This window comes from Centropristis striata, chromosome 17 (assembly GCF_030273125.1).
Source record: "Centropristis striata isolate RG_2023a ecotype Rhode Island chromosome 17, C.striata_1.0, whole genome shotgun sequence".
NCBI classification, from domain to species: Eukaryota; Metazoa; Chordata; class Actinopteri; order Perciformes; family Serranidae; genus Centropristis; species Centropristis striata.
In genome coordinates, this window is record NC_081533.1 from 23,220,973 (window position 1) to 23,236,419 (window position 15,447).

The 15,447-nt window shown below is 39.2% G+C and overlaps 1 protein-coding gene across 7 annotated transcripts in view; it reads right to left on the reverse strand.

Annotated features, from left to right (window-relative positions):
* Positions 1 to 15,447, reverse strand: part of mark2b (MAP/microtubule affinity-regulating kinase 2b) — a 60,690-nt gene that overhangs the window by 15,785 nt on the left and 29,458 nt on the right. For 5 of the 7 annotated variants that reach the window (XM_059355606.1, XM_059355605.1, XM_059355608.1 and 2 more), the window contains exons 8-16: positions 14,436 to 14,672; positions 12,092 to 12,211; positions 10,983 to 11,082; positions 10,690 to 10,802; positions 10,231 to 10,305; positions 9,842 to 9,899; positions 8,587 to 8,738; positions 5,984 to 6,078; positions 2,076 to 2,222 (exon numbers count right to left, since the gene is read on the reverse strand). In XM_059355606.1, coding sequence (XP_059211589.1) covers positions 2,076 to 2,222; positions 5,984 to 6,078; positions 8,587 to 8,738; positions 9,842 to 9,899; positions 10,231 to 10,305; positions 10,690 to 10,802; positions 10,983 to 11,082; positions 12,092 to 12,211; positions 14,436 to 14,672 — 1,097 coding nt within the window. The remainder of the gene's footprint in view (positions 1 to 2,075; positions 2,223 to 5,983; positions 6,079 to 8,586; positions 8,739 to 9,841; positions 9,900 to 10,230; positions 10,306 to 10,689; positions 10,803 to 10,982; positions 11,083 to 12,091; positions 12,212 to 14,435; positions 14,673 to 15,447) is intronic. The other 2 variants (XM_059355607.1, XM_059355611.1) reach the window with 2 other exon arrangements.

The following is a 15,447-nucleotide window of genomic DNA, read 5'->3' on the forward strand; positions in this document are numbered from 1 at the left end:
ATTAGAAAAATTCAGGTTTTAAAGTAATAAAATATTCTTTTTCAGTCCATATTTGTTGGTGTTTAGCCTTTCAGAAGCTAAAAGGATAATTTCTGGATATATTTTCTTTCCAAAAATAAAACAATCTAAACAGAAATGAGGTTATATTCGCACCCCTCACTATCAATCCAGCCAATAACTGGGCTTATATAAAGGGCTGTCCTACACACAGTGTATTAGCTATTGAGACTGCTGCATGTGGTAATATGATCCCTGTTGGTCCATAAATGTCTCGTCTCTCAATTTCTTTTCCTGCCAGGTTACCGAACAAGTGAAAAACATCTGTGGTCTGTCAAAGATAGACCAGAGACAGTACAGAGAAAACCTGCTCCTCTGACTGCTGAGTTATGGTTCACTGCGTAGTGTGAGGTTTGAGAGTGACTGATTGGCCAAATATGTCAACATCACTGAGTTTAGCTTCAACAGCTTTCTGAGCTCCACAATCTACTTCCTGGCTGTTGCTAAGTAACTGGTGAGTCTATGATGGCTGGTCTTAGAAACGCTGGACATCTCACTATGGTGATGGTGTCGTGGTAAATATATATAAAAAGGTACAACCTCAATTCTAAAGAAGCTGGGACATAAATAAAAAAATAAAAACTGTGCTGTTAATATACAATAAAAAGCATTCTGTTTTAATTTAAGTTTTAAGCAGCTTTCCAACTTTTTTGGAATTAGGGTTGTAGATACTAAGAACGCTTGAAAATTGATACTCACTGGCTAATTAATGCCACAACCCGACAAACTATTTATTTCCCTTCACATATGGTTGTGCCACGTCCTACCTTCCTGGTTCTGTCTTGCTATGAGGGATATTATATGACCACCAGTACAATTTTCACAGGTCAGACTTCTTAACTTCCTATTGGTTCCACAATTTTCCATTTCATAAAACTTAAACATGTGAGCAAATGTAAAATCTATATTAAGTACCGTAGGAGGCATGTGCATGTACTGAATGTAATTCTTTTAACATTCAAACATTAAAAAACTACGTTTCAAATGTCTGGTATCATAATTGATGATGTCATCACCCTGAAGAAAAAAAAAGTGTCCTCGAACAAAATCCTCAATTTAGATAAGGTGATAAATCGGGTTAAATTTGCTTTTTTTTTGTTTTAATTATATCAACTTTGTTCAAGGAATACATTGTTATATTAATGTTATTTAGATTGGATTGCTGTCCCCCGTTAATAAACGTGCGTGTCTCTGTTTGTGTGCAGCAAGTGCGAGAGCAAACATTCATTTTCTAAACACAGTGAAAATGTTTTTGAAAGACTAAACGGCAACAAATATGGATTAAAGCAGAACATTTTGTTCGGTTCTCAAAGAAAAAATGTTTTTAAATGACAACAGATCTTTTTGAAATAGAGTATAAATACAAAAGCAAAAAAAAAAGAAAAAAAAGAAAATGTCAATATTATAAAGGAAACTTCAAACTACCCAGTACAGCCCTGGTAGGAGGTAACTTTAGTTCATTAAAAAGCATTTTTAAACGAAAAAAGGGATGAAATATTTGGAAATAAAGGAGATACAAAACCTGTTAAAGCTTGGGTTATGTGTTGTGTTTTCTCATGTGAATGTGAGATGGCTGTTGGCAGGCAGAGCAGTTTGTGCTTCTCTTTGTGGAGGAAAATCCACCTCTTTGATCGATTTCACTTTTTTTTTTTTTTGGGGGGGGGGGGGGGGGGGGATATTGGCAACCAGCTCACTACTATGTGCCAGAATTTATCACTGAGTAAAAGGAAGAAATGTAATCAAAGAGTTCTTTTTTTCAAAAAATGTTGGTACTGCCCCTTTAATCTACCAGTGGTGGAGGGTTTCAGAGCCAACAAATCATTTATCCTTTCTTCATCTCTCCTTTTTTCCTTTTAGTCCATCGAGTTCTTGCAGGAAGGATGATGATCTGTGCTGAGTAAAGTGTTACGTGCTGAAAGGGGCTGAGGGAGCCGAGAGCATGTGTGTGTGTCTGTATATGAGTGTGTGTGTGTGTGTGTGTGTGAGAGAGAGAGAGAGAGAGAGAGAGAGAGACTTGCCTGGGCCGTGGTGCGTGCAGGTCAGAGGGGCATGGATGATTGGAGGAGGACAGGGACTTGTGGTGGCGGGGACGCGAGGAGGAGGAGGAGGAGGAGAGGACGGCAGCGGCCGAGGCAGTGGAGGCGCGGGAGCCCGGAGTGTTTAGGCTGGGAGGAGGGGGAGGAACAGGAGGAGTGCCCCGCCCAATGCACACGCACACACACACACATATGCAGACACACCCACAAACGTGACAGACACGGGACAAACGCAACCAAAAAGTCACACAATCAATCATACATATGAGCACGACGAGTACACACATTCACACACCGGGCGGGGTTTGTGTGTGGGTGGGTGGGGAGGTGAGGTGGAGCATGGTTAGAAGCAGCACTTATCAAACACAGTCAGGGGGGAGGAGGGGGGAGAGGGGGACAGAGGAAGTAGAGACAAAAAGAGACAGAAAACACAGAGCAGAAGGACTTGAACAAAGAAGAAAAGTCGGTCTTTTTGTCACTGCGCACATTGCTTCATCGCAATCAAAGGCTGATTGTGTTCTTGTACTCTGCACAAAAGACCAACTTTAACACACTTTTCTAATGGCTAGGAAGAGAGAAAACACAACACAAGACACAAGACAATGTGGACAAAGTCAGGTTACGAATATCACAGCTGAGCTAGGAAATGTACAAGTCACCACATAAAGATTATTACTGGTTAACAAATTCGCCTCCAGCATATCTATATATTGTAAAAAATATACGAACAACACATTTTTCTTTTAAATCCCCTTATCAGTGTGTAAATATCCCTTTCCCTGCTTTCTAAATCTTTTTTTTTTCTACTTATATTTTGTGACGCACAATGCATTGTATGGTGTTGTAATATGAATATTTTTTGTTACATATAGTATATAATATAAAGGCATTATAATTTCAGACATGAAAAATGGAAACGTGTTGATTTGTTGGTGGACAAAAATCAATTTCTTTTATAATTAATTGTTTGTTGTAAGCATTTCAGAAATGCCAAAATGACACTGATTCCCATTGATTGTATGTTTTACAATTAGTAATAATAATAACAATCATCATCATCATCATCATCATTATAATTGTATCAATATATTTATAGTAATTGTTATATAATTATTTATGTTATTATTGAAATTGAAATTTGGACTGTTAGTTGGAAAAAATAAGCAATTTGAGAATTAAGTTATTGAGAAAATTAACTGCAGGTTAATGATAAAAAAAATAGGAAATCATAAAAGTAATAGTAAGTTGCAGCCCTTCAAGAAGAACAGTTAAAATCTCCATTAAAACCAATTAGCTTACGCTCTTCCTCCGGTATTAAAGGGCAGGCAAGGTGCTGAGTTTCTGCTTTCACTGTCCTGTGATGAGATAATCACTCTGACCTCTGAGCTTGCAGTTTTATGGATTTGACCCGTCTTCTGACTTCTGCCTGACAAGTACCTGACTTTCCCTCTCCAATACTTCCTGTTCTGATGCCAACAATCTAAACTGTATCTGTAACAAACAATAGTTTATTGAATTACTTAAGCAAAAAAACACTGGTTACTTCCTGAACCCTTTCTCCTAATCAGCAAGGTTGCTACGGGCTACAAAGCTCTCCACATTACTGACAGCTCTAACTTGACTTTATCCACACACAGAAACAAACACAGTAAGAGACAGGGGAGAGTGGTACCAGAGGGAGAGAGATAGATGAAGAGAGAGCAGAGGAATGAGCAATGAGAGAGAGAGAGAGAGAGACAGAGGAGAGAGAGAGAGAGAGAGAGAGAGAGAGAGAGAGAGAGAGAGAGAGAGAGAGAGAGAGAGAGAGAGAGAGAGAGAGAGAGAGAGAGAGAGAGACGAACATTTATAGAGGTCAAGCAACCAGCTGCTAATTACACAGAAAACAAACACACACTCTTTCTGACAGGGATTAGTTCGGCTAGTGATGGAAAAATAACGGCATTCACTGGACAACCCAGTGTGTGGCAACACTTTGAGCATGTGCAACATGTATGTTTAAGCTTTGCGTCAATGGGTTTGAAAGTGTTCAGCCACAGTGTGTGTGTGTGTGTGTGTAGATATTTTTGTGTACGTGTAAGCCTATTAAGAGGCAAGTACAGGGACCATATAGTGCCACTAAGAGTTAATATTCCATCACAAGTCTTCCTAATCTCCTTAGAGCGAGGGGGGAGAGAGAGAGAACGAGAAAAAAGATTAATATAAAGACAGGAAGGAAAAAAGAAAAGAAAGGAGGAGGTGCCAAGAAAATGTGAGTGACTTAAGATCCAGAGGGACAAGAGCTCAGACGCAGATAAAAGAACACCAAACGAAGACAAATAGGAGAAGACAGAAAGGGAAGAAGGAAAATTGGGGAAGGGAGGATGTAACAAGAATAAAAGCCCAAACTTCAAAGCATTAATGATGATCAAATAAAGTAACTTTAAAATCAAAGCAGATGACAACCACTAAGTTAGCAGAGCCTACCATGGCTATTAGACCCACAGTGCTAAAAAAACAAAACAAAAAAAAACAAATCTCAAATGACCACGTCGTCACTATGTAGGGCGCCACTGACAAAAAGAAAAGAATGACAGAAATTTCTCACACTTTATTTGTCTGAACATCAAATTAATAATTTTTAATATAATGTAGGTTGGGCTCTATGTCAGGAACGAGGTGATCATTTGAGAACAGGTAACAAAGCAGTAATGACAATGAACACTGCATCGTAGTAGGGATTATGGTTTGGCTTAATGTTTAATGCTCATGAAAAAGCACACAAAGCATATGGCTGGTTAAGCATGAGTGATGTATGCGTGGTTGTGTGTGGACGCGTATGCTGCGCATTCAGCCCCGGACGACAAGTTTGGATGACTTCGATCGAAAAAATAACCGCGTGAAGGTGTGTTTTTATGACCTTAAAATGACGTTTGGATAGTCCAAAATCGAGCAATTTCAAAATGGACAAAAAGTTGTTTCAGTCATTCTGGAATTATGGGTTGAGGAAGAAAGGGGAGCTGAAAGGATGAAATGAGAAAGGGGGAAAGGGAGTAATTCAAACACTGCAATATCCCAATCCAATGAAAGGAGGGGAGTTTCATACTGTAAGATGATCCAGCCCTTGGTTTGTTATGTTATAAAAACGATAAAGAAAAACAAAGGGGGAGAGTTTGACATTATGTAATTTAAATTATTTATTCCAAAAAACCCAAGTAATCCTCTTTTTTTCTCTTTATTAATATAAGATTATTGCCTCTTCGTTCTTCTGTTGAGTTTTGCACCTGCTGAAACCTCTAATCGCCTACCACTGATTTGACTTTGTGCAAAAACTTTGATTAAACTACGGGGAAGTTCGGGGAAGTCAAAGTTAATTGGAAAAGAACATTTTATTAAAGGAAAAGCACAGAGAGAAGGATAAGAGTTTAGAGGACAAATGAGGTCTCCGTATGTCAGCATATGTCAACCTGTGTGTGTGTGTGTATGTGGAAGCGGGTGTGCGTGTCCATCGAACCCTGCCTCTGCCCTGACTGGCAGTCCTCCATCAGACCATCTCGGGTAATCTGTAATCTACTGGAGGTTTGGCCTAAATTCTCAAGGGAGCCTGATTTCCTCGTCCAGGAGGGCTCACCCCAACCCCGAGGGAAAGCTGTGGGCCTCCCTGAGCCAGCTGGCAGAGCTCTGGAGAGTACCAGCCAAGGTCTGGGATTCAGTCACTGAGACAGCTGTGGCACTGCTTCATTCACAAACCATGTTGAGTGTGTTTATGTTATGTGTGCGTTAGTGAGGAAGCAGCGCTGCCCTCACTGCAACTACTTAAGTTGCCGGTCACAAGAGAGTGTGTGTGATTGTATGTCATTTTTAAAAACACCTCTCTTTTTACACTATGTGTGTAAATGTATGTGTTTCTGTACCTGTCCTTGCCGTTCTGGATGCCCTGGCCCAGCGTGGCTCTCTCAGTCAGAGGAGAGTTCCGACTGCGACCAGTACCAGTGGACAGGATGCTATTCTGCAGGGAAAGAGGAAGAAAATAAGAAGAATGCCACAAATATAGAAAGATGTTAAAGATTGAAAACGGAGATAAAGAGTGAGACGATCAGTGCAGTGATCGGAGGATGGAGAAATGACATTAACCCACTGAACCTCACAACCTGCTGTCAGGTTTTAAAGACGTTTTATTTTATTTTTTTGTGATCTTTTTATTATAAATTGCACATAGAATACGTAGAAATATGCAGCCTTATAAAAATAAGGGTAAGTAACAAGGCATACCATAAAACAAAACATAAATACTGACAGAAATAAAATAAAGAAGCACATATACATTAACAAACAGTAAATAAATATAATATAATTGATACTGACATAAGCTGGAATGCTTCAACTTAAAAAAAAAAAAGGTCCAGCACTATAGCACTGAATGATGTCTACAAACGGGGAACAAAAAATTAAGAAAAAAAAGACATGTTATCTTTAAAAAGATATTTTTTTAAATCACCAAAATTACACCATTTATAATAGCCAGATACTGTAAAAAAATGATTTTCAAATCAGTCCTAGGCTGAATCTTGCACCTGCATCCCTCAGGAGAATAACTAAATCTAAGGTTATGAATATTTGGTTGAAATCACTTTATTTTTCATGTCTGGTATAAAATACTCAGTTGGCATGAACCAGATCCTGTAAAAAACATTATATTTAACACTCCTCTTTGCCACTGTGAAGCCTTGAATGACCTGTCAGCGACCAGCAGTTTTGTGAACAAAATTCAGCAAATATTTAGACTGTGGGTTGGTACACAGAGCAGAACAGATCAAAAAAAGGTTGTAGAAATGAAAATATTGAAAAATTGTGTTGTATTGAAAAATAATTTCCTGGATGTTCAACTTCTGCAACTTCTACAATGATCGCTCAACTAAAAAAAACATTTCATCCTCACCTCAGTATCATTGACTTGTCATTTAAAGACCCTTCCCTCCCACACAGTTGTTTTCCATTACCCTGACACATTAACCACCTGCTTAGGCTGAAGCTGGGTGGAGTTACACTGGGAATTACAGTGTCGCTGACGTCCACATACTAATAAAAATGATAAAAGTCTAAGTCCCGCCCCTAACAGGGTGCAGCTACATCAACAAGAGAGTGACACATATGTCAATCACCACACGCCCACACAGTCCTGAGAAGAGGCCTTATCAGGTAACAAACATGAAAACAGCAGTGCAGGTGGACTTTAAATTTCAGTTATCTATTTTATGCAAAATCTAAGAAACCATTTCAGTGAGAAGACTCAAATACCTTTTGAATAACTTAAAAAAAAAAAATTTAAGTTGAGTTTTAAGTATTACCCTTAAAACATGTGTTGGTAGTTGATGTTTTATAGAAAGTGCCATCTGTTTTACATTATTTTGTTAACTGACATAGTTGAGAAAGTTTTAATAGAGCTTCAGGGGTTCTTTATTGGTGCCAAAAAAAAGGAAGACATTCTGACATGTGACAGTAGGAAACACACAGGTGTAAATCCATTTAGCTGCTCCAGTGTCAGGGTCCTTGGTACTGTGGATGCCGGCTCACTGTCATACTGTTATCAATCTCAGGACCCATTAGCTAACGGCCTGAGAATAATTTAGCTTCTGGGGGCGACAGACAATATTTCTGGGGTTCCTGTGTTGACAGCGGATATCTGGATAACAGATGTACAGGCCAAACTCTGTACTCCGGTCATCGTTAACTGTCATTGTGCTTAATTGTGGCAGAATTGTGGCAGAATTGTAAGAGGGATAACCAGCTGTGTTGGCTAGAATTTGAATTCCAAGATATTAAATGTTCATCTGTAGTGGCCCCACTAATATTTGTAAGACTTAATCGTCACTCAAGCTATACATCAACAATGTTTGAACCAAATTACGTTGCACTGGCTTAAATGCGTTCAACTCCTTTCCCTCTCTATAGAGGATGCCTGCTGAAACATGATTGGTCTATACTACTTGGACTATAAACAGAGACCAGAATGCTTTTGATACCAAATATTGTCCTGTTGCTGACATGTTCTGCATTCACATGCGGATATCGGTTTACAGAGATCACAGAGTTATGGCTTCCTGGGACACTTGAACATAACTGAGCAGTTCCTTAAGTTATTTGTAACTTCTATCTTTGATTTTTCCTCCTATTAAAAGTGTGTGCTGCGAACAAGGCCAATAGTTTTGCCTCAACACCAAAATAAAAACAATGCGACCATAATGACACTAGGCAGGAAGACCATCATAGCCATTCATTTCAATTAGTTTAATTAGTAACCAGCATTTGTTCTTTGGACTTTAGATTAAGATAATATGACTGACATTAGCTTACACTAAAAGGTAACAATGACTCATATAGTAAAGTTGCCTATTCACTACAAGTATAGTGTATTTTGTTTGTCCTTATAGATCTGTGTGTCTGTATCTGGTAATATTGGAACCACAGAATACCATTCTGCTCATTTGAATGTTCGTTTGAGGGCGTTTGGACTCACGGTGGAGGGCGTGGCGCTCTTCTTGCGGTCAGAGGGGACCAGAGGACTGGCCGGCACCTTGGTAGTGGAGCTGCCTGATGAACTTTTCCTCCCAGAATCATCCCCTGCAGTCCGGTTGTCTGATTGACCCCCCCTCTTAGAGTAGGAGGAGCCTAAAAAATAAAAAAAAAAGTTGAGTGCATCAGAAAGGATATCCCTCGCTGTATCATCATTTGTCATTTTTCTGTCATCACACTGATCCAATAGAAATCAGTCTCATGCTGTTTTGTCTTTCATTCAATCAGCTCTACCAGCCCTCCACACTCAAATTAACAATGTCTTTCCTCCCAAGGCTGAGCGGTTAATACAACATTTCATTTTCAATTACGATTTTGGCTTTCAACAATTATAAAAACAAGACAATCAAGATAAAACAATTATTGTGCATCATTTCTTTTGGCAATCAAGCTCTTGTTCTGTTTTATGTAATAAATCCAGCACATCCCTGGTGTGCTTTCGTGTTACTGTCTGGAAAATGTTCAATATAATTGTTCCAAAATGTTGTTTTAGGCATTTCAGTAAGTTGTGGCTGAGCACTACACCATATCTTATTTATCTATTTTGGTTTATTTGATTTGATGTATATATATTTATGTTTAGTAGTTTTCAGTATGTTGTGGAAGAACATGACAACATAGTTTATTTATTTTTATTTATTATTCATATATACTTTTTAAAAATGCATATAGATTTTATATTACCCCTCTCTTTTTTCTATTTATTTTTGTATTTGTTTTTGAGTTAAATTGTATTAAAAGTTCAACAAAATACCCTGTTAGAAGTTTTTTTAAAACTTAAATACATGACTTAACCAAGGTCGATGAGTGACCACATTAAATAATCATGATCTCACTGTTGACGTTGAAATAGTTGTGATTATGATTTCTGCCATGATCAAGCAGCCCTATTCCCCCAATATTATTCAGCATGTCCTTTTCTTTCCACTCTACGTCTTTTCACAACATGGCTACAGGTGTTCACAAAATATGGTCACTTTCAAACTCTATTTTGGGATTTAAGAGGAACTTTTTTTCTTCAATTCAAAATATGACAAAATAACTTTGTGTGTAACCTGCTGGCACTGTGTTTCCATCACTGAGCTCCTAACGAATCTCACTCTGATCCCCTCTCTGTCCACTTCTCCTAACCCTTCCTAAGACACACACACACACACCAACTTCAGCCCCTTCCTCTCCCACACACACTCCAATCTCACCCTGGTCGGTGGCTCTGCGGTTCTGAGGCTTCTGGTTGGACGACACACTGCGCTGTACCTTAGAGAGGCAAGATGGACACACAGATCAGAGTGGTATTCTTTCTGTCAAAGTGTGTTTACACATACATTGGGATGATGCTCACAGAAGCTGCATTTACAGCTGCTGTTAATCTGTAGAGCCATTCACGCCTACAACACTGCTGAATTCAAGCATCCGTGGAAGGCACTGGTTGCTGTTGTTGACATGTACCTGTATGTAGGTCAACAATTTTCAAACCTAAAAATTCCCATAGTGGTCATACAAGGTCAAGTCAGTGCACTTGTGTCACCGGCTGGAGTCGGGGACCTCATTATGTGTTAGCAGAAGACATTATGTGTTCTCATTGTACCTTGTGAGGCGGGGAGGGGGCATTTATGTTGCTTACATCACTTCCTGGCCGGGGCTTGATGCCACCTTCATCCAGCTGAGGGAAAAAAACACAAATACATGTGTATCAGAAGGAGACACAGAGATACTGTGGTGTGGGTACAACAAACACAAAGGACTAAAAATAGAGCTCTAAAAAACAAAACAGTACTGTTATGAGAACACTCAAGTGTTTTGAGCATAAATACATGCGATCAAATTCAGAGATGACAGCTAATTGTACGTTCTGATATCTTGAATGCAAAATAAAAGCGAAGCCCTACATTTCCTTGTGTGTAATGATGAACTCACAAGAGCTGGTTGGTTTGACAGTTTGCTGTGTAACGTAAGTGAAAGTGCAGCTCGAAGAGCTCTGAGAAACCAATAATAACCGTGGTATGGTAAAATGAAGACGTGTGGGTGTGAGAAAGAAACAGCGTACCTCAGAGTTCCTATAGTCGAGCAGCAGGTATGCAGCCATCACATCATTGTACTTCTGGTTCACCAGCGAGTCCTGGATCTCCTCTTGAGAGAATCCCATTGTGAGCATGATGTCTACACACACAAAACCAGGTTATAATTAGAATGGTTAACTTCCCGCAGGTCCATAGTTCTCCTCAAGATAAATTATCCTTGTGTGTGAGGTGAGAAAAGGAACATCTGTACTCGAGTGTGCCTGTGTGTGGGTGAAGAAAGGAATAAATGTATCATTTTCGGGTGAGTTTCTGTTCCTACCTGTCCTCCTGGGGTCCTTATAATCTGGCATTGGTTCGATGTAGGGTTTGAGTTCTTCCTCCTCATAGCCCACATTCATCCACCGGTCCCTCATTATCTGCTGCTGGGAGCAAGCCAAACAGACAAATAAAGAGAGGGAGGAGAGGAGAGGAGAGGAGAGGAGAGGAGAGGAGAGGAGAGGAGAGAAGACATTAGTACCATATTTCTGTTTTTTGTAAGAGGCACTGCCAGGTGTAAATTATCTTCAATATGCAAATTAATCTTCCTTAAACGCAGGGTGTGACCTTTAACAAACAGCCTCTAAATTGAAGTCACAGCCACACTGATAAAAATGACGCGTGAAAGGAAAAATTGTGGAAAAACTCAACCATATCAATCTCTTGGCTGCTTAGAAATGGAGACTGGTGAAAGCCAACACTAGAGTATGCTTTTAATGAAAATGTTAATAAGAAGCTGTAAAATGGAAAATGAGGCAAATCACTATACAATCTTTTTTTTTTAACTTCCATTGAAAACTAATTCTTGTCCAATTACCTTGAGTGCAACTAAATTTAGTAACTCATAAGTCCCAAACTAACAAGTATTTACTATGCCTTTAAAAAGCACTTTACACTTAAGCAACAAACTCGCATATAGCTGGTGAAGCACGTCCAGGTGTACAGTATAGCACTCTATGTGCGACAGCCAGCATTAGATTACAATCACTGGTTTAACTTATAGGAATGTGGTTTAACCTTTAAACATCCAAAAATGTTTAGTATTTAGTGAACTCAAATAGAACGTTTATAACAGCAAAACTGCAAAGACAATATGCATCTATACAACCCAATTTGAAAGGAAAAAAGGGTATGGGGAATCTATATACAGCTGGGTACATTTTTGTCAGCTTGGAAGATATATCAGGTTAAATATAAGAGAATCCAGTTCAGTTTGAAAAAGATTTTTTCATTTTTATGAATCCACAGCATATTGGAAAACAAAACAATGACTCAATAAAGCATTTTAACACTATCCAACTACAGGACATCCAATATTCAATGCTTTTTGTCTAACCAATGTGATTTATGAGTTTTTATTTTGTGTGTGTGCTTCAGTGCAGTGCAGCGTACCTCGAGGCTGCCTCTTTTGGAGGGGTTCAGAATGAGGAACTTTTTGAGCAGGTTCTCACAGTCGGTGGACATGTAGAAAGGAATCCTGTATTTACCACGCAGCACGCGCTCTCTAAGTTCCTGGAGACACAGAAGGGCATGAAAAATCATCAGCAGACTCTAAAAATCCACCTTCAAACAGACATACAATCGTTTTTCTCACATCCTGTGATTCTGTCTTCTCCCATGAATGTGTCGGCTGAACCCAAGCCTATCCCAAAGTTTCCAACAATTTAGTGAAATGGTCTCTGAAACAGTGTAAAGGGCTTGACGCTGTATCTCATCAGTATATTACAACTGATGTGGCTTGAATTAGCCAAGCCGCAACATTAGCTGCGGTTACACCCCCAGATGATTAATAGTTTTGTTAAACAAGTGCCGCATTCACTGAAGCACAAACTGGTTAGCATTTGAAAAAAGCTACAATTCTAACACAGTGGTGGTATAGTTGACAGTCGCGGCTGGAGGAGGGGGGCATCCCTTCCTGCAGGGAGAGAAGATCCAGCAAGGTCTAAGGCAGGGGTCAGCAACCTTTTCCATTTTTGGCCAAAAAAAGAAATAACAAAAAAAATCAATATCTTTGAGCCTTATAAAGAAAGAAATGTATCAATTTCTCGCTGAAGTTCAAGCTTACTACTATGAGAGAAGCACTGGCTATGAAAGAAAACAAATCTGTCCATTTTCCTCAGAGACCTTTCTTTTATAACTAGGTTTGGCAAAATTTAGAGGATAGGGCAAAGAGCCAGATGGGCTTTGAGGCACATTTCAGTTGACTAAAATGTTAATTTGTCAAATGCCTTTTTTTGTCTATAGGGTACATATTTTTGTAAGAATCACTACAACAACGTAAATGAGAATTATAATATAGACAAACAACTTTTATTAATTTCCATATAAATTTGAGAGCCACGAGAGAGGGGCTGAACAGCTCTGGAGCCACACGCTGCCACCCCTGGTTTAAGGCCAGAGCCCAGAGAAGCTATATCCCACCTACATCTCAACACATTTAGAAGTGTAAAAATCTTTTTGGTCCATTATCAAACTGTGGCAGGCCTACCCAGACTGCAGGTAATTATTGTGAAACACTGCATTAGTCATGGAAAATGGGAAACGTGAGTTTTTCTTTTGTATCAAGTGACAAAGAAGTTTTAGCGTGGTGTGTTAATTTGCCTAACTTGACTATTATGAATGGGCCAAATCAGAGAGCCCATGCTGAAACAAAATAACGTTCAGCCCTCATTCAGCTCCTAGTAATTTGATGATGTTGATATTAGATTTTGAACTGCCATATAATCTACGGGATACGTTATTAATTCAACACAACGTAGTTGTTAACAAAAGTCACTGGGCACAAATAATCAACATCACATTACACGATTCGTAATAGACTTCAGTGGCCTTTATTCACCACTACAGTTTAACAGTCCACTGGAGGAGGTATAATAATTCTAATTTACTGAAGGACATATGCATGTAATGCCAGGTTTTAACTGCTACAGTGGAGTCCGCTGTAATGTATGTGGCTTTCAAGGAGCTCTCCGAACATCACTGGGCACTGAATTAGCATAAAAATCTATCAAATTGCAAAACTGAGTGCTCAGGCTTTTAAAAGAGCAAAATAATCATCTGAAGAGCTGACACATTTATATAAAAGTATCTTAGTTGTATATTTTTAGCTTGATTTGTCTGTGCATCAATATGACACAATTAAAGGAAAGTATATCTTTCCTTATAGCGCATGAAATCAGAACACAGTGAAGCTATCTGTTAAATAAATAGTAAGACCAGTAATGTAGGTGTTAAACAAAACTCCACACAGCAGGATGTCGTGCAAAGTCATAGTCATAAGCCTGGATGGCAGTTTGCAGGCATGTTAATATCAATATCATCACATTCAATGTCATATCGCCCACCCAAAATGTGTCTGCACTTCCAGAGTGACTCATGTGGGTACTGAATGCAGAGTGTGATAGGTGGTATGAATAATTGTGAATAACTACAGTTCACAGAAAGCATTAAATCGTTTCTGTTTGAATACAAAGTAGCAGGTTTTAGTGTTTGTTTGGTGTATCACACGACCGAACCCCCATTTAAAGACTTGGGTTGGCATTTAATCACTTTTACACGTTCATGCTCTTGAGTTTAGTTTCTGCATTCTGTAGGGAGGAAGGAAGAGAAACCTGCATGACAAATACTACAACCACCCACAGAATACAGACATCCGCTTATGTAACGCACATGCGCACACACACACACACACACACACACACACACAAACACAAACACACTCTCTCCTCTTCCTGACCTTGAGGTTCTGTCCATCAAAGGGCAGTGAGCCGCTGACCAGTGTGTAGAGGATCACCCCCAGGCTCCAGACGTCCACCTCAGGCCCGTCATACTTCTTTCCCTGGAAGAGCTCCGGGGCGGCATAGGGCGGAGAGCCGCAGAACGTGTCCAGCTTGTTCCCCAGAGTGAACTCATTACTGAAGCCAAAGTCGGCTATCTTGATGTTCATGTCTGCGTCCAGCAGCAGGTTCTCCGCCTGCAGACAGACAGAGTGTGGGAGAGAGAGGAAAGAAAACATTATTATAATGTAGAAAGCCGGAGGATTTGGAGGGAAACAAAAATAAAATATGGAGAAACTGAAAGATTTTAAATATGCTGGCATTCTTTTTTTCTGAATGCATCTGCCAGGAAATGATAGATATTTTTTGCTTTGTGTACATGTGATATTTCAGGTTTTCCACATATGGAGCCCCGTTTTCCTCTTTCTGTCAGAGCTACATCAGAATCAGAATCGTTTTTTTTATTGACAAGTACAAGGAATAAGCCATGATGTATTGGTGCATAAGTAGGAAATATAGATTAAATTAAAGTACTTCAGTCAAAAAACAGAGGCTTAAATAGAAAATATCCAGCACAGAAAAAGTCAACATACAAACATATGGTGCTATGTAAAAGTTCACAGTATTTGTATTAGCATTGTACAAGTTAAAGTGAGGTGACATTCTGTGAGGTTACATGCAGTAAGTTAATGTGATGCATAGAGGTAGGAGGAAGAGCGAGAGTTAGTGGGGGTCTCTGGCCTTGTTGATGAGCCCAAGAAACTGTTCTTATAGTTGGAGGTTTTGGTCCGGATAGACCGCAGCCTCCTGGCAGTTTTAATGCCCGATAGCTTGGACAACAAAGTTTAACAAACTATAAGATTAGAAACAAAATTAAACATTTTTTAACATGCAAATTAGTTTGAAGATAATATATTCCACAGTAAAACACCTTTCTCTGGGAATTTAAAACAAAAAACCTCTGCTGGTGAG